This window comes from Octodon degus, unplaced genomic scaffold, assembly GCF_000260255.1.
Source record: "Octodon degus isolate 3935 unplaced genomic scaffold, OctDeg1.0 scaffold00220, whole genome shotgun sequence".
Classification (NCBI taxonomy): Eukaryota; Metazoa; Chordata; class Mammalia; order Rodentia; family Octodontidae; genus Octodon; species Octodon degus.
The window spans coordinates 2,038,400-2,065,908 of NW_004524796.1; the positions used below are offsets into that span (position 1 = coordinate 2,038,400).

The 27,509-nt window shown below is 37.2% G+C and overlaps 1 protein-coding gene across 3 annotated transcripts in view; it reads right to left on the minus strand.

Moving 5' to 3' along the window:
• Nucleotides 1–9,345: 9,345 nt before the first annotated feature.
• Trdmt1 (tRNA aspartic acid methyltransferase 1) overlaps nucleotides 9,346–27,509 on the minus strand; it is a 53,910-nt gene continuing 35,746 nt past the window's right edge. For 2 of the 3 annotated variants that reach the window (XM_004645189.2, XM_023705435.1), the window contains 8 exons: nucleotides 23,469–23,540; nucleotides 22,858–22,923; nucleotides 21,327–21,396; nucleotides 20,749–20,832; nucleotides 18,288–18,628; nucleotides 16,286–16,343; nucleotides 14,995–15,124; nucleotides 9,346–10,528 (listed from right to left, as the gene is read on the minus strand). In XM_004645189.2, the coding sequence (XP_004645246.1) occupies nucleotides 10,428–10,528; nucleotides 14,995–15,124; nucleotides 16,286–16,343; nucleotides 18,288–18,628; nucleotides 20,749–20,832; nucleotides 21,327–21,396; nucleotides 22,858–22,923; nucleotides 23,469–23,540 (922 nt within the window). In that variant the 3' untranslated portion in view covers nucleotides 9,346–10,427. The remainder of the gene's footprint in view (nucleotides 10,529–14,994; nucleotides 15,125–16,285; nucleotides 16,344–18,287; nucleotides 18,629–20,748; nucleotides 20,833–21,326; nucleotides 21,397–22,857; nucleotides 22,924–23,468; nucleotides 23,541–27,509) is intronic. The other variant, XM_023705436.1, reaches the window with a different exon arrangement.

Genomic DNA, 27,509 nt, shown 5'->3' on the forward strand with positions numbered 1-27,509 from the left:
GTTTGAATGCAATAATCCATATTTGACATTTCGGGCAGCCCAGTCAACTTTATCAGTGTGAGAATTATGAAAATGAAGAAAGAGCAGAAGGAGAGCTGCCTTGGATAGAGTTAGCAAGACTCTCAGACCCCTCTGGTGCCCTCTGATACCATGTGATAACTTTACTCTGGTTCTGGTGCTTTCTTTATCTCCTTTTCATTTTCATATCAGTTTAAAACAGAATACTTAGAATTAATCTGCTTTTAGTCATTAATGGAAACATTTGTGAATATAATGATTTCTTTTAACTTTAGCAGCACATAACTCATTAGGAACAAACACTATCAGTCCAATTGTCTATCCATTTTTCCTGAAGGATTAGGTCAAATACTTATGGAAATTCATGTCACTTTAATTCATTTGCTCACTTCATGCGAAGTGCACACCACCTAGGGAATTACCAAGTCTGCTCCTGCGAGTATTTCTTGAATACTGTGTGGATTTGAGTCAGGGATCATAATGTAGCCATTTGATCTCTGAGCTTGTTACTACAATGATGACCACTATTGTTCAGTAGAGTAAAAAAGAATTGTAAGTTAATCATTACCATTTGAATAAGTCAGGTTTGGCAAGAGTTTTCCTGAGAAAATAGATTGTTGCACATTATTGAGAGTTTGGAGGATTTTCCTACGTTTTTGGGAAAAAATTACAATACGATAATCATTCCATAAACAGTGAAAATATGATTAGCAAATTCATATCCTGCGAAGGAATGCACTAAGGGACAAGATTTCAGATAAGGGAGTTAGGGGTTGGACAGGAGAGATAGCTCAGCCAACTAAGCACCTGCTTAGGCGAGCGCAGGGACCAGGGTTCAATCCTCAGCACCACATGCCTCACCAGCCTCCTGAAACCAAGTTGGTAGCACGGCCCCCTGAGATTGGGTGGGGCACATGCCTGTAATCTCAGTGCTGGGGAGGCTGAAAACAGGAGGGTCACCATGAGTCTTAGCTGTGTAGTGAAACCCCAAAATATGCACATATACACGTGTGCACACACGTTTACTACATATTAACTCATGTGTCATGCACTGTAGAAAATATAAATTATGCATCGTGTGGTTGTAGATCATTGTCACATAAAGATGAGCTAAAAGACAGGGCACAGAAAAAAGGAAACCTTTCTACAGAATTAAAACCCTCAGAAGTCAGGAAGGGAAATAACACACTGCTCTACCTCCAAGAGCTCCCAGAAGTAGAACTTCAACACTTCTCTTGGGCTAGTCCTACCTTGCTTCCCTGAAGGTGTGAAGGGTGGAGCAGGTTAGCTTTGGTGAGGACCCTGGGTGAGCCCTCTTGACATCACTTTCCATATCAGCCTGAAAAAGATCACATTAGTTTTCTACCTGGTGACTCCTACAGTTCACTGACATAGGCCAGGATGACACCACACAAACGACAACCCCAGATCCCAAGTGTAAATGACTATCAAAGTGCGACTGCAAGCAATTCACTTTGGATCTGAACCTTTGAGAGGAGGAAATGTGGTTTTGACAAATGATTTTATGGCTCATGAAACAAGGAGAGTAAATGAAGTGAGGGTGTCACTCCTGGGAAGGAAAGTTTGAGTCTGGGTACTTGACACCCCTCAGAGCTTTGTTTCTTGTACTTGGAATTAGGAAGAAACAAATAGAAGCAGTACACAGAGGCATCTCTATTTGGCCAGGGAAAACTTTGCTTCATGATATGACTTAGGATGGGAGGAGTGAGTAAACAAGAATCACACCTTCCAGAGGACTAGCATTCCCAGGGCTTTTGTTAATGGAAGTGACAGAATAATCTGGGGAAGATTTACAAGATATCAAGGATGGGAAAAAGGATAAGATGACCTCACTTATCAGTCTTTATCATCATTGTAAGATCTATTTATTTATTTATTTATTGTAAGATCTAATTTTTAAAAAAAAACCTTTGGTGCTTTGTATGTTTTCTTAATAGTGACATGTGATATGTATATATTATACGAAGTACTACTGAATAAGTCTTTGTCAACAATTCCTATACTATGTTAAGAAGATGCTTGAATAATTTCCTAACAGAAACAATTCTGGCACTGTAGACTTTTCCAATAACATCAGATGTGCTTTCCTTGCTTTAGCTGAAAGAGCCAACAATTCTATTGTAATATTCAACATACTCATATTTATCAGTTAACTGATCAATTATTTATTAGGCATCCACTATTTATCAATAGCTCAGAGATACTGAGGAACAAAACAGTAAGATGTAGCCTTTGTTCTGGAGGGGAAAATCTGGGTGGGGGAGACTCTATTACACACCACTAGAATATAGACAAGGTAGCAACTTTAAAACTAGTTTCCAGTGATCACACTCAATGACAGACTCTGAGTGTTTTGAAGGAGAGTATTTTTAATTATAAAAGCAATATATGCATGGGGGGCAGGGTCACTGTGTTATTCAGCTGACCTTGAACTATGTAGATCAGGTTGGCTTCAAAGTCACAACAAAGTCTTCCTACCTTGACCTCCCCAGTTGTGGGATTACAGATGTGCCCCACCACACCTGGCTTTACAATTTTAAAAATATAAACTAGATAAATAAAATCCAACTACTCTAGCATAATTGCTATGTATTATTCTACTCCAATTTATTTTTGATTAATAATTTTTCACAGCTATTATATGAAATACATAAATAAAATTAAGTCTGTCTCCTTTTCATTAACATAAGCCTAATTCCAAGTCACTACCTGGTTTCTTTATCAGTAATTCTAAAAAGTTGCAGGATCAGCATGAGGGTCGGGCCCTTATCTCTGGTGAGGACCATGGGTGAACCCTCTTGACATCCCTTTCCATATCAACATAAAAAGGACAAAGATTCCAAAGGCTGGGATTCGTGGGCTCAGATGCCAAAGGCTGGTGAGCTGTTTGCAAAGCCTTTGTTCCATCATTTTAATCACCATGTTTTGTCTGGTGCTGCATGGGCTCCCAGTGGCCCCTCCCATGGTGATATTTTAAAAGGAAACTTTCTTCCCATCAAGCCAGTTGGTACCTCCAGTGAAAGGAATCTGGCACACAGTACAGACAGACCTCCTGGATCAGCTATTGTTGCTGGTTGCCTAACTCCCACCACCAGCTTCCTTTATTTTCAAATGAGAGGATCCTTAGATAAGACTGATCAGAGAAGTGCAACCTTTGGATTTTCGCCAATGGGTCTTCTGATCCATTGTCCCTGCTGGTGGAGCCAGAGTCTTAAGTTTTGTCTGTCAGGAATGAGCCACACTGTACTCCCACATCACTAGACTGGGGTTAGGAAACATCAAGGCCGGTTTACATCCCTGGTAGTGGAGGAGTAAAAAGATATATAACAACTGTACTCATTCAGCCCTGGGATTCCCTAGCCAATTGTGTGCTTCCTTTCCTTTGCAATTTTTTTGATACCTCTTGCATTACTGTATAATTATATTTGTCCAGTGTTTATAATTGCACTTAAGGAAGAGTAAGAAGTAAATCTATGCTTTCTTGTCAAAATCAGGAGTCAAATTTTTTCCTACCTGTACAGCTAACCAGAGTCAAGAGCTCAAGCCTAACCTATAAGAATTATTTTTAGAATCCTGTGGTCCAGACTTGTGTAACTTCAGCTATTCCTCTGAGTACGGAAGTGGCAGTAATAGATTACATAGCTCCAGGTGATAGCAAGTCCCCATGTAAACTCCACTGTGACGCTTCCTGTGTAGCACTGGTAACAGTTCCAGCGCAATCACTACATCCATTCAATCAACCAACGTTTATTCAGTGATACAATGTACCTGCTACTATTTTAGCCACTGGAAAAGTAGTAGGGAAAATATGTTTAAAAATGTGAGAGTTTACATTTTCTAAAGCAAAATATTTTTCATTTAAAACCACATCAAATCACGCCAACTTTGCAGCTTTGTCCCTTCACATCAGCTCACAAATATCAAACTCCACTTACATCCACTACACAAGTAACACGATCACCTTCTAACAGGGGTTTCCACTCATTCTTCATGTGTGACATTTAATTGTATTTGGGCATCTAAATGAACTGTTATTGTTTAACAAAAATGGCCTTCATACTAGATTACATTTATAAAGCTAAGATTTATTAACAGAAGCTGCTAATGAAAGAGAATGGGAAACAAGTGAAGACCTTGGGCTATGGGGTTTGGATTTGGGTGACAAAATATTGAAGTCAGGAGTGGAACTGGTTTTAGAGTAGAGGGTGTCTGATTTTTGAATAAGCTAAACTGGAGGTGTCAACAAGCTAACCAGGCTGGAAATGTTCCAGCAGGAAGATCAGGCATCACCAAAAGGGTAAGGAGGGAGGAGGGGTGGTGGTCTCTGGGACAACAGACAGGCACAAGGGCTGGATTCTCAGAGGCAGTGGGGTCCAGCTTACACACATCACCCTCCTTCGCTCTGCCCTTTTCCAGGTGATCTCATCTGATTATAGAGCCACCTTCTCTAAACAACCATGTACACTTATAACTTCAATCTGCCTTGATATGAATAGACACAAAAATGCAGACCAAACACAGAGAAAATACTCAAAGGAAACAATGAAACCACACTATGTACAAGCAAAGCAATAAGAATGTCCTACAGCTGTAAAGAATAAGAGTCTATGGAGAAAGTAACTTTTTAACTTCTATCTTTGGCATGTCTACTTTCATATTTACAAACACAACTGTCAAAGCTTTAGGAATCAATCATGTTATACTTGAGAGAACATGATACTTAGGTGTGGTTGAAAGTAACTCAAAACTTACAGCAAATATAAAATGAATTTATTTGAGAACATGAGAAATGAGAAGCCAAAACAGCTCTTGTACATGTTTTTATTTCTTGAGTAAATGTATTTAAAAAGAAATAAACTTGCAGACTAACACATAAGTGGTGATGTAGTTTAGATCAAGGTTCTGCGAGATTTTTGGAGAGGGTATCATCTTAAAGGTTCCTAAAAGTCTTTTAAGAGGGAAACAGAAGCTAGGAAAGTTTTTTGGTTACATTGAAACTTTACAATTTTAGTATCAAAGAAAGGTATTACAAGAAGGAAAATGGTACAAACTGACTGGTATAATCTGAAGCTGGAAAACACATGCAAAAATCTCACTTTTATGCAACATGAAGACAGATACTCTGAGATGAACCATAGGTGTAACTTGGTATCTTTGGTGAGTGGGATGAATGGAGAAGAGGATGAGAAAATGTGCCTGGTCAAGAAATCTTAAGATGGGTATGCTTGGGCAGGAAAGGTTGAGAAAATAGAACAGAGAAGTCCAAAGAGAATAAGTTAAATTATATATTGTGCTGTGAGGTTTGCCAAATTATATAATCCTGAGTTGAATCACAAGCTGTGAGAAAACTGCAAGACAAAATGACACTCGCTGTTTCAAAGTCCAGAGCCAGTAGTAATACCGTACAGTGACTGGTGACCCAAAGCAGTTCTAAGCTGAGGACTCCACACATTAGGAAGTGGGTCCTTCTGGGTTTTGAACCAAAGGCCATGAACATGCAGAGCACACTCTGCCACTGAACAACACTCCCAGCCCCAGTTCAGCTTTTGCTCAACAGCAAAGCAACACAAAGCACATTTCAACCACTTTGTCATTATGGGCTGAACTTTAGGTCCTATTGTGTTTCTTGACTAGAGAACGTGATTCTAAATTATAAAGTTATCAAAACAAATGAGTAACCAGAGTTTAATTTGGATAGACATAGTAACTGGCCTGCAGAATGCATTCTGTAGTAAATGTCTGATGAAGGATAGATAAAATGCAGTTACTGTTTTATTCTGAAATGCTATAGCTGGAATTAAACCAGTTTCATTTGTCCATAGCTTCTTCCTCCCTGCTCAGAAAACACCAACTTAATCACTTCTGGTCTGAACTAAGATGGATCTGAATCCTAAGGCAGGTGGTCAGTTCTGTTAATACTAAACCGTGCCTGTGGGCAGAACTGCTGCACTTACTTATAACAGTCTGTCTTTACATCCAAGAGGGTAGTGTGCAGGTGTCAAAGCACCTGAAAACTTCTCTATCAAGTAAGTTTATTCTTGAAAAAGATGGGTCAACTTGAGGAACAGTTTACCTTCAAATTTTGAAACATGCTGGGTAGCTCCTTATTGATTGTAATTTCAACTACTGGCCCTGTCTCTTTAAAAGATTCTAGCTGAGGATGAGCAAAATGGCTGGGAGTCAGAGCTATTCTCTCATTTTCAAGGCACAGGGCAGTGCCCCATGCGCAGATCTGACTTAATAACAGAACTCACACTCAGAACCCGTGGTCCCGTGGTCCCCCTGCCATTTGGCTCTAAGGCAGTCAGGCTTTGGCTCCTATGATGGCTTCCCACCACTCTTCAAAATCACTTGCCAATATAACTCATTTTGTTTACATTCCTTTAATAATTTTAATTAATTTACAGTCCTTAAAACATACTAAACTTATGAGACAAGGTTAATAACTACTTTAGGATATTCTAGCACACTATTTAAAAGAGCAAGGGTGATGCAAAAAAAGGAGAATGAAAAAATCATTATGCTGTTAAGAATGGCAAACATTTAACTAGGTATAGGTCTCTTGAAGAGCAGAGGGTCTATTTTCCAATCTGTGGAATAATGTGTAAGTACAAATATCAGGAGGGCTGGGGAGATAGCTCAGTACAATAAGCACTTTCCTGGCAAGTGCAAGGGCCTGAGTTCAGTCCCAGGTTCAGCGAAAAAAAAATCAGGAGTTTCCAGTGCAAAATTTTTGTACATTCAATACCAGGTGGCATTCAATAAGATGACATATTCTGAATTATATATTTCTATATACATGTGGTTATTAAATGACACTAGTAAATATACTTCCACTAAGATGTGCATTGCATTACTGTGTATTTTCAACAATGAGTTAAGGGCAAAAATCAGCAACTGTTTGTGAATACATCATTTATTTATTTATATTTTTTTCCTCATTAAACATTGTTTTAATGGGTCTCAAGTTGTTTCGATTAAAAAGTATTGATTTTAAAAACTAGTAACTTAAAAACTGCCACACACACACACACACACACACACACACACACACACAAAATGGTCCACAAAATATTCTCCTTTCCTTCTCAGGCTGCGTTAAGGGAGGGTCTGGTAAGGCATGGAGACCTGGGGATCCATCCAGGGTCCCCTGTGCCTGACTGGGTTTACTCCAGCAGGCGCTTAAACAACTGAGCTAAGCCAGACATCATTTATTTAATAGTTACACAAAACTAGACTTCCAGTTTGAAAGTAAACCTCTCTGTAGACCTAGCAAGTGCTTATAGTTAGCACATTATAGCTGAAAACTTAATTTTATATGTTGCTCAATAGAACATTAGACACTGTATTTATAGCATAACTCTTACCATTTAATTATATTAAACTACAAACCATTTTACTGACAAAGAATCTTTCGGCAGTGAAGATAAACTACATGGAAGTGTGGCAGATGTCTTCAGGTTGAATAAAATTTATGAGGCTTGTAATAAGGTTTATCTTTGAACATACCCACAAAACACAGATGCCTGTTGATGCGCCTGTATTGGCTTATGGCTCCCCACTATCTGTTTGTCTGTGAGTCACAAAAATTTACAGTGCAATATGATTGCCTTAGATTGAAGCAAAATATACATTACATAAACTTTTCCATTTCCACTATTTTCAAGTGCGTGGTTCAATTGCATTAGGCACATCCCCATTGTTATTCAACCATCACTACCATCCATCTTTATTGTTTTATCACTTCAGATAGAAACTCTTGCCCATTCATTTCCAGTTCTTCCCCTTCCTCATCCTTGGCAAACATAATCCTACCTATATTGATAAGGTTTGTCTAGTTGTCCCCACAAGGCCTCATGCATTCATGGGGCAGGCGACTTCTAGAGTTTGTGGTTAATTCATGATCCAATGCTGGGATTATGGCTATGAGTACTACACCTGGGACTGATAGCGTGAATGCAATATAAGGAAAGGTTTGCTAACTGCAGTAACCACCGCTCCTCCCTTTTGGGCTCTTTGCTCTTTTCTGCTGCTACGAACTGCTGCCCTCTGTGCCATGTGCCACTGTGCACTGAAGCCAGCTGAGTATGGACTGAAACCTCCACCAACTGGGGACTAAATAAACCTTTCCTTAATTTTGGGTCTGGGCATTTTGTCCCAGCAATGAGAAAAGTAACTGAGACATACTATGAACTTGAGTCTCCTAGGTAGTATATATTAATATATTATATGATTACACATTATAGTGGATTACCAACTGGTGGTCGACTTGTTACACCCAGCTAAATGGAATTAGCTTGGTGCTGGGTGTGGGAGACCCACCTGGAGATTGTTATAAACTGCATAACAAGAACTAGTGCTGTTGAAAGGCTGTTAGGGAAGCTGTAGAAGCTACTAGTTCTCCTGCACTATTCTACTAGGGGACCTAGTCACACTGGCTTTCCTGATGAACTTGGCTATTCTCATCAGAGGACCTCAAAGTTGCTGACAATGGCTATTGTTCACTTTAGGGGAGCTGTGGTCCTCACATTGAATATCACTTCCTGCCTCCAGAGGGAAAGATGGCGCGCTGCTCAGTCTCCTGGAGAAGCTTGTTGCATTGGCTTTCCTGATGGGAACTTGGCTCTTCTCATCCTTGGAGGAGCTTGGGACCTCACTGTTGCTGAGGATGGTCTTGGTAATTTCCAGGGGAGCTCTGGTTCCTAAAGCATTGCCTCCTGTCTCCAAGGAAGACCTCTCAGCCTGCTAGCACATATCCTTCATCTCACTGGCACAGACTCTGCTTCCACCACTGACCTTTGAGCCTCTTCAGTGCAGATCTGTGAAGTGGGCCTGCAAGAAACACTGTCGCGGGCTCCAGACCTCCAGTTGGACTTGTTATGGGCTCTATGTCTTCAGCTGGGCTCACGCAGGATATCCAGGCCCTCAGCTAGATTCTTCAGGCTTTAGTGTGTAGACAGATTTCCTGCACTCTTTGTATATGCCTCTTTGGGTGATGATGATTTTATAAAATGTGTCCTGTATTGCTTGTTACCCATGAGAAGTCCCAAAGCATGACACAAGTACAATATCTGTATTTTTATTCATTTAGCATATTGTACCAATGCTTACAGGTCATGGCCTGTGTTACAATCTCACTGTTTTACTGCCAAATACTATTCCATTACATGTACATACCACATTTTACTTACCCTTTCATCTACTGAAGGGATGCACATTAGGTTACTTTTGGTAGTTGTGAATGATGCTATTACAAACACTCATGTACACATATCTGTTCCAGTCCTCACATTCAATGCTTTTAGGGTATATACCCAGAAGTAGAATTGCTGGGTCATATAATCTACATTTACATTGCAGGAGGATCAAGTTCAACATAATGAGTTCAAAGTCAACCTGAACTACATAGTTAGACCTCATTTCAAAAAACCAGAAAGAAAAGTTTTTTGGTCTTTTGACAAGGAGAGATGGAGAAAGTTAAACATTACAAAAGTTCTTGGCATATGTTACTATAGTGAAAAGAATTGGATATAGAGTAGAAATCAGCACCATATAGAGTGGGGTCAGAAGATCATTTCCTTCCTAAAATCTAAATGACACTCACATTCCTTAGGATGTAGTGGAAAATGTAACTCAAAATCAGAAAAAGGAAGCAAAAACAAGGTCTGATAACAGCAAAGTACATGCAGATGAAGAGGGGGCAGTAAGTTTGAAACCTTCAAATGGGACCTGAAGAAAAGATGAGTATAGAACACACCTACATTTCCTAAGGCCACCATTGGAGAGATAATCAAGAATTCAGGAGTATTTTTCTGATATATTCTTTAGACTGTTGTATGTTACATGACAATTGATTTAAAATGTTACATGCATTTGTTTGGATTAAGTCACACTTAAAGGACTAAGTAAAACAGTATTATTTGAAACAGGCTAAAATAAAAAAGCATTATAAGTGTAATTATATAACAAAAAATAAAATGTTAAGATTCCAAAGACTTCTTAAATTAACATATAAAAATACACTACATATTTCAAAGGTTCACTGTTACAGTATGATACTTTATAAAATATTCACATAGACATTAATATTTGAATGTTCTTAAATTTGTTTCTACCATATTCCACATAAAGATAGTATTTTACACTTATTCAAGTTTCATATGAAAATATATTACCTATAAGACAAAAACAATAACTTTCATTTTATAAAAAATACAGAAATATAAATTTATTAAAACCAATTGGCAAATTGGGAATAATATCTAACTTTCTTATTAGAGATTAAAATACTTTATTTTGATTTCATTAGAGTTAATTCAAAATAGAATTTCAGAATTATTATCTGCGATGAAGGAATACCACAACCGTCTTTCAGAGTTATTTCAAAATTATTCATACAGGATTTTGATTAGTTTAGCTACTACATGAACATTGAGACTATTTCCAAGCAGACGGTAACACTGCTTCGTGGTTATCTTCTTTGGAAATCCTAGAAAAGGAAGGTAACAATTTTTACAATATAGTCATTTATAATAGCAACTTCCACAAATAAAAGGATGTAGCCTTTAGTAAAAGCATAAAATCATTTCAGAAGTACACTCATGCGCTGTCCAACTACACTTGAATCAACAACAGACCACATGTATGAAGGTGGTCACACAAGGCTGGATCACCCAGTGATGTTATGGCTGAGTTTGTACAGAAACACTTCATTATGCTCACACAATAGTGAGACTGCCTGAGAACACATTTCTCGGAATGTATTGTTAAGTTTAAATCACTAAGGTTTTCAATGAACTTTAATAGTAAGTGAGAATTTCGATCCAAAATATACGTTATATTGCCCACACAAAGAAACATTATCATATCATGTTATTTAGCATAGTATAGTCAATGCACATGTATTTATACAAACCTGCAGAACTCCTGAAAATCCATGTATTAATACACTATATAAAAAGTGGTAGCTCCCATATCTGTAGTCATTTATAGAAATATAATTAACATCCCTTAAAATTCAGGCTTTAAAGTGTAGAGCTCAGTGGTTTTTAGACTAGAAAAAGTAATTTAGGCATCTCCATGACTTCTAGAACACTTGCATTAGCTTAAAAAAGAAGATCCGTGCCCACTTACAGCCTCTTCCATTTCCATTTTTTGACTCCTAGCCACTAACCCATGAATTTGTCTATTCTGAACATTTCATATAAATGGAACCATATAGTATTCACTGTGTTTTATGTCTGGCTGCCTTTCTTTTCATGTTTTCAAGGTTTATTTCCATTATAGTGATTCAACACATATTCTTTATGATGGTTAAATAATATTTTATTGTGTGAATATATCACATTTTATTTACACATTGATTCACTGATAGACATTTTGGTTGTTTCTACTTTTTGTCTATTATGAATAATGCTATTGTGAACACGCATATGTAAGATTTATGCAGAAGTGTCTGAAGTTTTCCAAAACAGCTGTCAATCTCTTACATTCTCAGTACTTGATAACACCACCACTTTCTTAATTCTTCGTTAATACTACCAGTAGTTTGTATTTTGGCCACCCTAATAAATATGAAGCAATCCTTCACTGTGGCTTGATTTACATTTCCCTGAAAATTAACACTGCTGAATATTTTTTCATGTGCTTATTGGCCCTATTTCTATCTTTTTTGGAGAACTGCTGCTTCAAACCCTTTGCATGTTATTTAGATTGATTTTTCTTTTAATGTTGAGCTGTAAAAGTTCTTCATATATTCTGGATACTAGTCCCTCATAGTTGTTTTTCATACTTTCACAAATTGATTTTCTCATGTTGGATTTCTATTTACATTCAGGACAATATGGAATACTAATTAATTAATGGAAAAGTAAGTTTGTTAATAAAATATAGGAAAGAACATTAAGAATAGCAAAATGTCATACTTGCAAGAATCAGAAAGTCAAATTGGTTATGATAAAATTGCTTCATCAACACTTGACCTTACATTAACAGTAACTGCCACAGTAAAACTATGATTTGCAATTGAACATGATTTTAATGTTGATAGTCTAAAGATAACATGTCATAGGTAAGCATGACTCATCTAATTTAGCTCAAGCAGTCGGATCTACAAACAAGCTTTTAGGATATCTCAGGGATATAATGGTTGTACTAATTTGTATTCCTACCAACAATGTAGAAGGATCCTTTTTAAAATCATTCTGGCCATCAGTATGGAGATTTCTCAAAAAAATGAAAATAGAAATTTCATTTGACACAGCTAGTCCCTTTCTAGAGATATTCTGAAAACAGCTACAGACACCATACTACAGGGATACAGGCATGCCAATATTCACAGCAGCACAATTCATAACAGTTAATCCTGGAAGCAGCCTGTACATACATATGTCTATCGACAGAAGAATGAATAAAGAAAATGTGCAACTTATATATAATGCAATACTACTTGGCTATAAAGAAGGATACACTCGAGATACTTATAGGAAAGTGGGTACACCTTGGAAACAATATTAATTGAAATAAATTAGGCATACAAGCTTAAAAGTACAGTTTCTCACATGTAATACAAAATACAAATAAAAGACAAAAGATGATGAAAGGACTAGGGAGATAGCTCTTTTCCAAGAAAATAAAGGATGTGTTGCATGAAGGATGTTCCAAATATCCACAGTGAATGTAATCATAATAAGATGCAAACACGAATTTAAAAAGTGTAACAATAGTAATGAAAATGGGGCAAGATAATGCAGACACAGGGACGGAGGTAGGTGGCGAGGGGCAAGAGAATAAAAAGAAACAAGGTATATTAAGCACATATACCTACTCTCCAAAATGAATATAAACTTCATGTACTATAAATAAGTACTACTAAAATATCTCAGAAACAACCTTTTATAATAGTATTATTTTAAAGAGAGAAAAGCTTTGTAAAAAAGCTGAACCTGTAAAAATTATGTATGTGTATCTGTGTGTACTTTATATATAAGGATTATAATAGAGGGGCTGGGGAGACAGCTCAGTAGAGTAAGTGCTTGCCTGGCAAGCTCAAGGTCCTGAGTTCAATCCCCAGTACCACAAAAATAAATAAATAAACTAATTAACAGAAAACACATAATTGCTTAAGTTAAAAGGTAACTTTGAAAAACTCAGACAAGTTAAAATAATCCTCAAAGGCAAAGAAACAAAAATTAACATGCTCAGGATAATAGCTCTCGTACAGTAAGTGTAGGATACTGTCCCTGCCTTCATGAACACATTTCTGTCAGTTGCTATGAGTCAAGCCAAATGTAGAGAAGATCAATGCAGATCCATCCTTGTCAGTGGACAAACAGCTCAAGCCAGGCTCGTTGCTGACCCCCAATCGACCGTGTTGGGAGCACACACGAAGGACAGCTGTGCCACAGGGCTGCTCAGGGCCACGCAATTGAAATACAGCACATAAGCAGGTGCTCTGGTGCTATCAGCATTAAAGCTCCATCTAACCCCAGGCTGTCTGCACCCCTTACCACGTCCCATGGCTCCCAAAGTGACTAACCCTGGAATAAAAACAAGCACTGTGATAAAACCTAGGCGGTCACTTTTATTACTTAATTTCTTGTTTATTAGTGTGCAAAGTGAATCTAATTGTTCACAAAAGAAAAAATGGCAACAAGGAAAGCAAACTGCAAGTTAGAATTCTTGAGTCCGAGTCTCAGGTCTTTGTTTTATGATGAATACATTTTCTTTTCTTCCCCCCACCTTATATTTAGCACAGGCTCTATAGGGTCTCACTATGTAGACTGGACTTGCAGTGATTCTCCTGTTTTCAGCTTCCCAAACTCTGAGATTATAGGCACGCACCACTACGCCCGGTCTCAATCGACTCCCCAGAGTGCCCATCGAACCCAGGCCACTGTGTTCTGCCTAAGCAGGTACTTTAGTCTGCTGAGCTATCAGATCGGCCCAAGAAAATACATTTTCATAAATACAATAATACTCCCATGATATTTCAGACTGAATTAGATCTCCACAGGGGGAAGGCATAAACTGGTGCTATAACTGTGCTAAGAATCATTACTAAGAGAATAAACTGTATGGGCGGTTTTCCCCCAATGTACAAAAGTATTACGTCTCAAAGCCTCATCTATAAATCCATTATTAAGAACTAAAATATGATCTATTTCATCCATTTGTACTTCAAAAATAAGGCTGTATTAATATTGCAACAGCACAGATTTAATGAAGATTTTCTTTTGTATATTCAAATTTCCAGTCAGAATTCTCAGAAACGTATTTCCCACTTCTGCAGCGCTGGAAGCATGCTGGTAAGGTCATAAGCTAGGAACTGGAAGCACGCACACAAGCGTGCACACACGCACACACACACACACACACACACCCCTATACAGCTATGGCACTGTTCTTGAAAGGCTCTACAGAGGTCCCCTAAACTGTGCTCCTGAGTCTCCTCACTTTCTTAAGCTTCTCTACCTTAATCAACCCAGGGAAGGAGAAAGGCACATAACTAATAACAATATATATTTTCAGAGGAAAATAAATACAAACATTCTCCCACCTCAATTCTTCAACTAAACTGCCTTTTATATTATTTCACTGAAAGAAATTAACAAAGGGCATTGTTTCACTAGATCTAGTGTGAGTTACTAAGATCAGACTCCAGAAGTAAGAAAAGATACTACTAACAAATACTGCTCTGGGTCTATTTGCCCCTTTTGTGTATGCAAAGCACTCTGACCACTACTAGAGTAAAGTCAGAGGAACAGACAGCAGCAGGTTATTAGGAAAAGGACAAAGAGGGTGGGAAAAATGCCAAAATGGCACTTGGAACAGGAGGGCATTTCTTGAACTCACCTAACTAGGCCAGGGTTTATTCATTAAATACCCATGTGAGTCTCTAAGGGAATTTTGAGAATGTTAATAAATGAAAGACGAATCTACATGGATCCCACATACCGAACTCTGGAGGAAATCCAAGGAGATTTGCTATTTCTTTAGGAGTGAAATATCGAAGTTTAAGCATTGACAACTTTGTTATCTGTTCTTCTTCTGGCAAACTGGTAAGGGATTTGTAGATAGTCTCAATCTATAAGAAAACATATAAATGCATGAGAAAGTACTGTACCACCAGATTTGTCATGTGTTCTAACTGTGAGACCAATTGAAAGCAATGGACATCAGGTCTGCTGTTGCACATAGCAAAAGGACACACAGGGAAAACGTCTTTGTGCAAAAAAATCATGGTTCAATAATTACATTATAAGCTTTGAAAAAGAAGAAATGGCTAACAGGGACCAGATTAAGATATTTCTCAGTGTATCTATCATTTTGAATTCCTTAAAATGAAATCTTGAGACTATAACCAATAAATAACAATATTACATAAACACAGTGAAAGAAAAAGAAACTAAGTCAACTAACAAAGCAATAATTAATTTTATAATGATAACAAGAACACTAAAACATGTTGTTTATATATTTCATACTTTAAGATGACGATAAAATATTGTATATTAAGTAAATTTCTCAAACCTACACCTTCACGCACTTATGACAAAAATTTTACCATGAGTAAATTTTATCAGTAGGTAAGAGCTTGAATCAATATAAAAGATAATGTGATTTTATGATTTTTCAAAAATATATAAATTTGCTATACCTCAGGCTTGTTTTCAACTATGACACCATGAAGAATGTATAACTAAAGAATAAAATGCATTGCTACAACAGATTTTCTTTAAAAAGGAAGTTTTATGGTACATGCTACAAAGGAAAACACCAATAATATGTTTATGCAACATTTTAGAATAGTAACTGCTGTTCACTAAATTTTAATTTACTATTTATCAAATAAAAGGAAATAAATATAAGAAAAAGTAAAATAAAAATGAAGCATTCACCAGGCATGGTGGTACATGGCTGTAATCCCAGCACTCAGAAAGGTGCGACAGGAAGACCGTTAGGAGTTCAAGACCAGGCTGGGCTACAAAGTGAGCTCAAGGCCAGCCTGAACTATATACAGCAAGACCCTGTCTCAAAAAGACCAAAGGGGAGAGGGTGGAAACTCCCTATGTACAAAGTCATATACGACAACAGGAAAAAGTATTTTCTACTATAATGAAACTCTGTATCAATAAAGACAAAAATGAATAACCATTCTCAATGGAACAGGTAAAAACACTTTGAAATTAAGAATTAAATGTAATACTGTTATAAAAAAATTTCAGCTGTAAAACATACATGGTACCTGTACATCCTCTGCAGTCTGTAACACGGATCCTGTCCCTTCCACGTAACTTCCATAACTAAAAAATTAACATGAGTATTAAGCAGCACCTAATAACTGTTAATGCTAAACTTCATACATATTTTTAATGACTTAATCTTGATAGTTACAGCCTTCTGAAATATACGGAATGATATCCCATAAATATACTTGTATTTGAAAAATTACTAGGGGAAAGACATAAGATAATGCTATTTATACTCAGAAGTTAACATGGCATAGTTTTATGGGTTGTGTATGCACAACTGGATTACTGTTTCATTTCTGTAATGTCATTTCTGTAACGTTTATCACCAGAGACTAAACTTGATACTCAAAGGTTATTCAATAGTGGCATCCCCGTCACATTAAAACAAAGTGCTGTGTAGGTAAAAACAGACTGCAGCTATTTTTAATAATGCCTGACTGATTAAGTCTTCTCAGGATCCCAAAGTCCTGTTGCCTAATGCCACACAAACACGGCCCAACAGAAGCTGGAGTCTGCCTCTCATTTAATTCAGTATGTGCTTACTATCATTTTCAACAAGAATTAAGCCATCATGTAAAAACTATAAAAAGTATGATAAAATAGTACAGAAATGAATTAGTAATTTTTTTTTCTCTAAACCATTTCCTAAGGTGGTTACTCAATATATTATCAATTGTACTAATTGCAAAGACAGTAATGTAAGATCTATTTTAGAAAAAAGGCACAATTGGGAAAGTAACTTTTTTAAATATATCACATGTATGAATACACACACACACACACACACACATCGTAGAACAGACTTCTACAGTATGGTTTCCTTTTTTACCATTTTCATAACTATGAAAGAATCTAAAGGTTGCTTTTTATTACAAATTGATAAATCTTATTTTATGAGAGTCCTAAACAGACCCTCTTGGACTTGGTAACAGACAACAGCTGTGTGAAGTCTTATGGCAAGAAGAAGTACAGGGCAGAGTACGATCAAGGAAGAGTCTGATACGGCTCTCTCAGGGCTCAGTGTCGAGACAGCCAGCGAGTGGGTAAGAGGAGAAGGCGTGAACTATCACATCGTACAACAGCCTGCAGAATATGGTCAGTGGCATTCACTAAATGGGATCTTTGGACAAATTTTTCTGAAAAAGTCTAATTTTCCCCTTCATTTTAGGTTTTAGAAATTGAGGAAAATGTCTTAAACATTCGAAAGAGGACCCAAAGACATGCCCTAACTGTTCATTAATTGGTAACCAGTAAAACAAGTGATGACATGCTATACCATAAAAATAAAAATGACCTGTGCATACCGATGGACTGCAATATCCAATCTACAGTGAGAAAGGACACATAATACTACATATAGCAGCCACCATTTCCTTAAAATAGGGACAAAAATGCATGTATATTTAAACCCTCACTAATAACACTTCTTCAAGGTTATGAAGTCAATTGCTACCATGCACTGCACATATGGAGACATACTAGATGGTGAGACACAAGTAGGAAGGAGTCTTGTAATCTTGATGTCTTTTAAATTTGGAATCATGGTAATATAGTACTTTTTCAAAAATGGAAAAAAGTTTAAAATTACCCTAAAATACCCTCACGTGATCCAACTTTTAGATTAAAATTTAATTTCTTCTTACATGCTTATCATGAAAATGGACATAAAACTCGAGGCTTGATGCATCAAAGAGGTAATAAAAACTTGGCTGTTTCAGAGATACAGAAAGATATATATACCGCACATTTATGAAGGTGACCAAACAAATGGTCCTGTCTGGACACTTGCGTGCTGGCGCATGCAACTTCCTGCCAGAAGAAAATTTCCCTTGTATTTTAATGGGATAGGAAGCAAGAAATGATGTACCCCAAGACAAAATCATTCCAGTAGAAACATCTTATACAAAGTTCCTTATTTTAAAAACTAAAAGAAACAATGCTACAAAAGTCTGGTTACTGCGGGTACGACACAAATGTGGTCTCCTGAGAACCTACCCTTTGGTGAAGCACGTGGACCTTCTGCAGGCGGGTTTAACAATATCTAATAAAAAAGCATATCGCAGCAGTGACTTAGGTGGTAAAAAGTACTGATTCATGTCAATTTCTTCTTCAAGAAAATCTTTCAGCATTTTCACAGACAGATCATTGTCCTGTTGGTATTTTCTGTCAATTTCTTCTGCTGTTTCAAGCTTAAAAAGGATGGTACCTTTGGCAGAGCACTGTGGGCTATCAAAACAAGTATTGGGTTCAATTTGCTTTACATCACTTCTATTTTCTGCACCTATTGAATGTTTTTGTGGCTGTTCAGATTCAATTTTGGGAAAATCCATCAGTACCTGGCATTAAGTCAAAAATACACAAAATGTCAAAAGCTTCATTAAGCACCAAAGATAAGTTAATAATATCCAGCAAACATTATAGAAAAAAAACCCTTTTATAGGGTTACAATTTAAAAGAGAAACTGTGGCTTACTTATGTTTGTACAAGTTATTACAAGTTATTAATCATATAGTTATATCAATGTCATCAAGTTACAGATGATTTATTTCATGGAATTACTGTTTTCTATATTTATTAATTTAAAAACACTCAACAAAACAAGACATATATTAAATATAGATATAGCACTATTTATTTATTCATTTAGTGCAGGGTCTCATTACGCAGCTGGGACTTGTAGTGATTGTCCTGATTTTTGCTTCCCTAGTGCTGGGATTACAGGTGTGTGCCCAGACTCCATCGGACTCCATCACCGGCTCAGTGTGCCCAGGGGCGCGGCTCGCATGGCATGCGGTGTCAGGGATCCAACCCTAACTCCTGTGCTTATCTATGCAAGCGCAGCACCATATTTTTTTTTAAAGTTAAAAAAAATAACATTAAAAAAAAACTTTTTGAGATCAAAGTTATCATACTCTTTCATTAAAAAGGAACTGAAAAAGAAGGAAAAACTGGTACATGCGCATGATCTAAAAGACCATGTATAAGTCCCATTTTATAAAACAAAAACTGCCTCAGCCATTTTTAATGATTAAGTCTTTGTTAATATACATATTATTATACATTATACATTATTTTTGGAATTATTCTTTTTTCAAGTAATTTCTCTTAATTTATTAAAAAGAAAGACTTGTGATAAAATTTTCATAAACAAGATATTATGCTTATATTTCTACTTTGATTAACTACTACAAAGATAACAATACACCATGTATAAACTATTATAACTGTTCTTCTAACCTATTTTGAAACTTGGTTTCCTTCTTAAGTTTCTCTATTTTACTTTTTTTTTATCCATCATCTGAAATATCATTTTTTTTTGGGTTTTTTTCTCCATAATTTTATTGAGAAACAAATAGCAATGAGACAGTTTCAAACCAAATTGGTAGGACAGTTTCAGTAATTAACACATTACATACATTCTTCCTAGTGGTTATTTGCTGTACAAAATGCAGACATGATTTCCTATTTACAAACACTATTACAACAAATCCCTCTATTCATTAAGAGAATGTAACTATATATCTATCCTAGCCAAATAGAATGATTCTTCATGAAAAGGGAGAGATATTAGTATAGTAACTAGAGGAGATTCAAATGACAACTGATTTCCTAGTAGAAAGCTGTGGGGTCCTCTGTTGTTGCTTCATTTCGTGCTGCTACTGGGGATTGAATCCAGTGGTGCTCCATCACTGTGCTACATCTTCAGTCCTTTTTCATGTCTTAGTTGAGATGGTGTCTTGCTAAGCAGCCAAGACAGGAGTGCAAGTCACCGTCTTCCTGCTCAGCCCTCCTCAGTGCTGGGCTGGCAGGCAGGCAGGCATCACCACGCCAGAAGGACTTGCTTTCCAGTACTTAACTCATTAGTTAGCAGTGGCTATGGAGAACTTCACAGAACCAAAGAAACCACTAAACCATCTCCATTTTTGACAGAAGCATAAAAAATTGCTCCCACAATTAGAGTTCTATTTGTTCCAGTGGAACACCTTATTCTTTTACAAATTATTATTGCATTCCAATCCATTAAGCTAAATACGATAGGTTTTAAAGAAAATGCAACCAATGTGTTAAAATATTCTTTTATTTTTGTCAATATATTTTATCAAAAATAACCAACAGCTTCAATTGAGGAAAGAAAATGATAAATGTAAAATAGCCCTCAGTCAAAAGATAAATTATCAACATTCATGGTAAGATTTTTTTTTTCTTTTTCTTAATTTTAACTTATTTTTCTCTGATGAAGACATTCTGCATGTTTTGTTTTGGTTTTGGTTAGTTTCTGCCCATGAAAGTGGCATGAAGTGAGTGAAGAGGCCTTAGAGATGGACCTAGGGAAGGGTCTGGTACTACAGACTCTAAGGACACTTAAAGGCCTACAAAAAGCAGCTCTTGAAAATACATTAGCAGACTGAGATACACCTACAACAAATAAATCACAATATAGCAATAAAAGTAATACCTGGCCTGGGGCATGGAAGGGTAACGGCTCTGACTGAAGCCTTGCGATGAGGAAGTACCGGAGCCGTGAGTTGGGGATGCCCAGCTGTAGGGAAAGCAGAGCAGCTCTTCCTGATCCAGTTTTTACTAACTTGCAAAACTTAAATATGTCAAATAGCATAACCAATTATTCTGTTTTAACATGAAGGGAAAAGAATGGTTGCAAGCTAATGACATTCAAACAAAAAGTAATTACAGAATTATTTTCTATCTTGTTTTACTTTTAAGCATTACGGAACACAGCACATCTACAATGGAAATACCAAACTGCAGGTATTTTCAAAATATGCAACATGCTATCATTTATTTTCTAAAGGAAAATATATCCTTTAGGAGCTTCAAAGTATATATTTTTCATGAAGTAAAAATAAAAAACTAAATGCATTTACTACATTCTTAAGAAAGATACAGATCTGAGCTACTTGCAGGATGTACACAAAGTATTACTGAACATAGAACCATTTTATTAACCAAATCCCCACTAGGAAAAACAATCCCTAAATTACAGTCTATAAAAGGATTTATAACTGTGTTACCTACAGCAGTTGGAGATAATAGAAATTCTTGATACTGAAAGCCACAATTTTCTATTGTTTCTATCAACAGGTCTCTGAGAAGGAAAAAAAGTAAAAAAGACAAGCTTTTACTCTAAATGGAAGTGGGATTCATACTAAATAATGTACATAAAACTGCCCACATTGTGAGAACTGTAACCGCACTAAAGCTGTTTAGAAAGACAGTGACCTCAAGTCTTTGCTAAGCCCAGTACTTGAGAAATTACCTTTTATGAAAAAAGATACCTGAGGTGGAGTATCGGGAGAAGGTGAAATAAAGCCACATTTAATATAACAGAGCAGGTCGACTTTAAGAATGGTCTCAGTGTTAATATTGAGAAAAAGTCCTTGGCACCTCAGAAAAATGTGAAGTTTACTTTAGTATTCCTCTAGTCCTAAATTCCTATTTATTTTAGTGAAAAGCACATACATAACTGATGACACATTTAACTAACACAGTTTTATGTTTTCTATAATTGTCCCTGTGTAATGTTAATCATATTTAAAGGGAATAACTTTCATGCAAAACTCTTTTTCCTATGACGAAAAAGTAGAATTGCATCAGATATGGAAGGGTAGAAGGGTAGAGAGTGCAGCACAGGCGAGGGGTGAAGGCGTTATCAATAGTTGAACTCTTTTCAACTAATTATTTGGATGACTGTGCCTGGGAAGAGGCAATGTCTTACACTGGGTCTTTCTCATGTAGCATGAGAATTTTCCAGTAACAGAAGACGTTTACATGTCTGTTCGTCTTCTCTCTGTAGCTTAAGTCCTCCTCATATTGAAGAGTGGAATGTTTGGACTGGAGGGTTTCTGCAGCCCATGTCATGTCCTGAAACTACTGTAGCCATCTTTGGTTTTGGTGTCTGGTCCTACTGCCACCCCCTCCCGACCCTGCTCAGTAATTAAACAAATTAATAGCTTGTTTAAAAAATAGATACAGATAATTGTTTCCTACAAGTAAATGATAAACTAATGCACTCACACTAATGAAAGTTCAAATCATTAATCTACTATGAATTTGCTATGCAAACTGAAACTGTATCATTATGGCAGCAAATCCCTGGAAACACGATTACTGCCAAAAGAGCCTGTAAATCAGAGACTCAGTTGGGTGCCTTCTTCCTACTGGGCCTACCATCTGACAGAATCCCAGTGCAGGGCTACTTCATGCTTGGGACTGGAGGGCAGAAAATGCCTGCAACAGGACCAGTTCTTACTGAACACATTACTTCATGAGGGGAAATAGGCCCCAACACAAGTGACTAAAATCGAAAACTACAATTTCCATAAAAGCAGGGCTCCATCTGGAAAAATTCAAAGACAACAAGACAGACTCAATAGAACAAAACCTTAGAATACTTTACATGATTAGTCAGAATCAGCATTAGTAAGTAAAGTATTCAATATGCACATGTCAGGATCTGTATGTTTATGTTTATGACCTTTACTTTACAACCATTCCTACTACAAAATACATGAAGTGAAATACATAGGCAAGACAAACGGTTTTTTACCTTGTAGAAGATATTTCAAAACCTTTAACATTTTCTAAAAGAATATACTTCGGTAATTTTTGTAATCTAAAAACAAAAGTCAAACATGTAATTCCAAATAATTCATTAAAAGAAAAATTAAATATCATAACTGTGGGAAACATGACAGTAAGCATTTTCTTAATTCTTTATAAAGGAGATTTAGAGAATGGAGACAACTCAAATTTTGTCCATTTTACTCCATAAGTACAGCACACTTGATAAAGCCCACACTTGACATATTAACTTCTATTTCACTCACCTCAACACTGGCTGCCATTCACACAGAACGATGGCAGTAGCACAAGTCTCTAGCCAACAGTAACAGCAGTCACTAACATTAGCATCATTTACATTACTAATATGAGAAAAGGCAATAGAATTGAACTTGAGGGCTGTTATTCCTGTCATTCATGGGGTGGCAATCATAGAATTGTACAACACATGGTGTTATTCTATTTATTAGTCACAGCAAATGATAAATGCCATGCATAGTATGGAAGAGAGTATGGAAAAGCTGGTAATCTCTGAGAATGTCACATTGCTCTATTCATATAATTTTAACTTTAACGTACAAAAATAGAAGATTTTACCTCGGGAGAATATCTAGAACATGTAAGAAGCTATTTGTTCTTCGATCAGTCATATCACCCTGTAGGCCAATTCTAAAGGAATAAAGAAAGCATATAAAAAAAGTTACCAAGAATTTTATATACATATTGAAAATTGCTTTTAAAAAGTCAAAACTGAAGGCTGGCGAGACAGCTCAGTAGACTAAGTGCCTACGTGGCAAGCACAGGGACTGGGGTTCAGTCCCCAGCACCACATGCCCTTGGGCGTGCTGAGCTGGCCACCAAGCTTGGGCGTAGTGGTGCACGCCTGTAATCACAGCCCCAGTGAGGCTGACAATGGGAGGATCACTAGAGTCTGAGCTGTGTAGTGAGACCCTGTACCAAATGCATAAAAAATTAAAAAATAAGGAAGTCAAAACTAAGAGCATTAAAATATGTTGATGCATCTTTAGCCATCAAGGAAATGTAAATCAAAATTGCATTTAGATTCCATCTGCCCAGTCAGAATGACTGTCATCAAGAGCACAAGGGGCAATAAATGCTGGTGTGTGTGTGTGTGTATGTGTATGGTTGTGTGTTTATACTACAAGTTATAGAGTCTCCTCGAAAAACTAAAAATAGAGATATGATTTAATGCAGCAAAAACCATTCCTTTTGTTATATTCCTGAAAGAATTAAGGTCAGTATATGATAATTACCACACCTACCCATGTTTATTGTGGCACTATTCACAATAGGAAAACTATGGAAACAGCCTAGCTGCTCATGGACAGATGAACGGTTAAAGGAAGTGTGGTATATGTACACAATGGAATATTAGTACACAGAAAGAATAAAAGCATGTTATTTGTAGGAAAATGGATAGAACTTGGAATCATAATACTAAATGAAATAAACCAGACTCAGAATATCAAATATAATATGTTTTCCTTCATACAAGAAATCTTTTTATTTTATAATCTTGTTTAATGTAACAGATTACTTCATTTATTTAGTATCACAGGCATTTTCTGTTAATTTTCAGCCACGCAATGATCACCATTTTTAGAAAAAGCAAGGGCCAGTGAGATAGCTCAGTGGACTAAGCACCTGCTTTGGCAAGAGCAGGGACCAGGAGGGTTCAATCCTCGGTCCCACATGCCATGCCGGCCCTGCCCTAGGGCATGGTAGTGTATGCTTGTAATCCCAGCCCTGGAGAGGCTGAAAAACAGGAGATTCAATAGGAGTCTGAGCTGTATAGTGAAACACTGTAGCAAATACATAAAAATGAAAAAGAAAGAAAGAAAGAAAGAAAGAAAGAAAGAAAGAAAGAAAGAAAGAAAGAAAGAAAGACAGACAAGTGAGAGAGCAATGTCTTAACTTTTGAGACACAGGGCTCTCTATCATATAACCAGAACTACCTGCCTCCCTCACCATGCAGATACAGTCAAACAAAGACTTTGATTCATTTGTAATTTAACTCATAGATACCATATTCAGTCTCAACATAGTTAAGTTTACTTAGATATAGCATCATCAAACATAGTAGGACTAGTCAAAACATTTTCATGAGGGAGACAGTAATGGAGATTGAACCCAGGCTCTTGGCCCCAGGTTACTTTCACAGCTTTTATTTTATTTTTACTTTTTAGGAAGGGCCTCACTAAATTGCTCAGGCTGGGCTTCAATTTGCTATCTCCCTGCCTCAACCTTAACACTGAATTATCCAATAGAATGGATTAGTCACAGATCATTGTTGTAAGTCTCTGTGACCATTTCTGTAATTTCTTAGTCTAAATCTTGGATAAGTATCTCAAATTTTAGGGCTATTTAAAAAAGAAAATTGTTGGGCTGGGGAGATAGCTCGGCAGTGTAAGTGCCTGCCAGGCAAGTGCAAGGACCCAGGTTTGATCCCCAGTACCACATGTCATGCCGGCCACCAAAACTGAGTGTGGTGGTGAACACTTACAATCCCAGCACTGGGGAGGCTGAGACAGGAGGGTCACTATGAGTCCCACCTGTCTCGTGAGACCCTGTACCAAATAAATAAACAACTGAAAGATTAAAAGCATTTAAAAAAAGAAGAAAATTGTCACAAGGTTTAATACATCATCATTGTACTTGCCAGCATGATGATGCATGCCTGTAATCCCAGCATTCAGGAGGCTGAGACAGGAAGATTTCCATCAATTTGAAGGCAGCCTGGGCCACATAGTAAGTTCAAGGCCAACCTGAACTATATGCTGAGACCTTGTCTCAGAAAACAAACAGAAAGCACTATACTTAAATGAAAAAATACTTAAGAATAACTTGTTACAAAATCACATATGAAAATTCTAGAAAAAAATAATTTTTTAAACATGGTATTAGGAGGGAAGAAGAAGGGGAAGAGAGTAATGAGAAAGAATAATAGTCAAAGTATGTTACATGCATATGTGCATATGCCAAAATGGGTCAGGAGTTTTTGTTTGTCTGTTTTTAACCAGGAATCAAACTCATGACATTGCACTTGCTGGGCCAGCACTTTGCCACTGAGCTATATCCCCAGCCCAATTATGCCAAAATGAAAACCATTATTCTGTATTTAGCTATTAAAAAGCAGTTGATTTTCAGAAAAAAATTATACACACACATATAGTCATATCTTTGTGGTCACAGTGAACAAATTGCAAAATGCATTTACTGATTTAAGTAAAAGAAAAAAAATCTTTGCCTATCTAATAAATACACTTAAAAGTTTTATAAAGCAATGTGCCAAAATAACATACATGAACCAAAGACAAAGAACTCACTAAGTAATACAACTGAGTGCTCTTAAAATGCACATCAACACACAATTTACTCATGATGTCTGTTGCTCTGAGTGATGTGAGACAATATGAGTTTAGATAAATGAGCTGCTTGGGGAGGGAAGAAGGCTAGAGGTCAAGGCACTGGTGATAATCATCATTTCAGCAGATAAAATAATAACTAAGACTAAGACAGTGTTGTCCAATGTTAACAAAGGCTTTAGGCGGAAGGCTTAATTCCACAAACAGAAGCAATTCATTAGGCTAGGTAGGTGCACATAGGTCATGTAACTGACACTACTGGAGTTAACAATTAAATCTCAGAGGTAAGATTCACAACATGACCATGGATAAAGAAGAAGATGTGCATGAGGCCTGAAGAGCAGGAACGGAAGCCCTGGGTTCAAAACATTGGTACTTATTAGCTTCATAATCTTAAACAAGTTGCTTAACATCACTTATCAGTTACCAGAGCCAGAACTGCCAGTGGATCTGAGGCTTAGCTAACGGATTAGACTGGACTTGAACAGATTCCTATAGAACAAATTCTCTTTACATTCTGTCCCTTTCTTCTCAAAGTTACAAGCGTTAATAACTACAGAACAGTTACTGTGGTCAGCAGCAGCTGGCATTGGGCTAACAAATAAGGGTAGTGGGAGGAAAGACACTGGGCTAGATGTGAAACTTCACATTGGTGGGCCTGCATCCTATTGTGTACAGCCCGATTATTGTACCTAGGAGGCCATGGTCTTGATTACGCTGCGAGCTACTCTACACGGGATGCCTTCTCCTTCTCTGATAACTTACCTATGCCAAAATGGGTCAAGGGTTTTTGTTTGTCTGTTTTTAACCAGGAATCAAACTCATGACATTATGCTTGCTGCACCAGCACTTTGCCACTGAGCTATATCCCCAGCCCAATTATGCCAAAATGAAAACTATTATTCTGTATAACTTATGTGTACTATTAAAAAACAGTTGAGGAGACGACCCAGGCCGCGGGATCCTGAACAGATCCGGAGCGCAGGCCCCGCGAGTGAGTGAGACAACCCAGGCCGCGGGATCCTGCACAGACCCAGAGCGCAGGCCCTGCGAGTGAGTTAGACAACTGAGGGCCGCGGGATCCTGAACAGACCCAGAGTGCAGGCCCGGTGAGTCAGTGAGATGACCAGGGGCCCGCGGATCCTCATTTGACCGAGGCTGCATGCAGGCCCAGCAGGGAACCCTTCAGCAGAACTCCCTGCAAAGAGGCTAGAGGCAAGACCCACCCAGCTGATTCAGGAGCAGAACATCT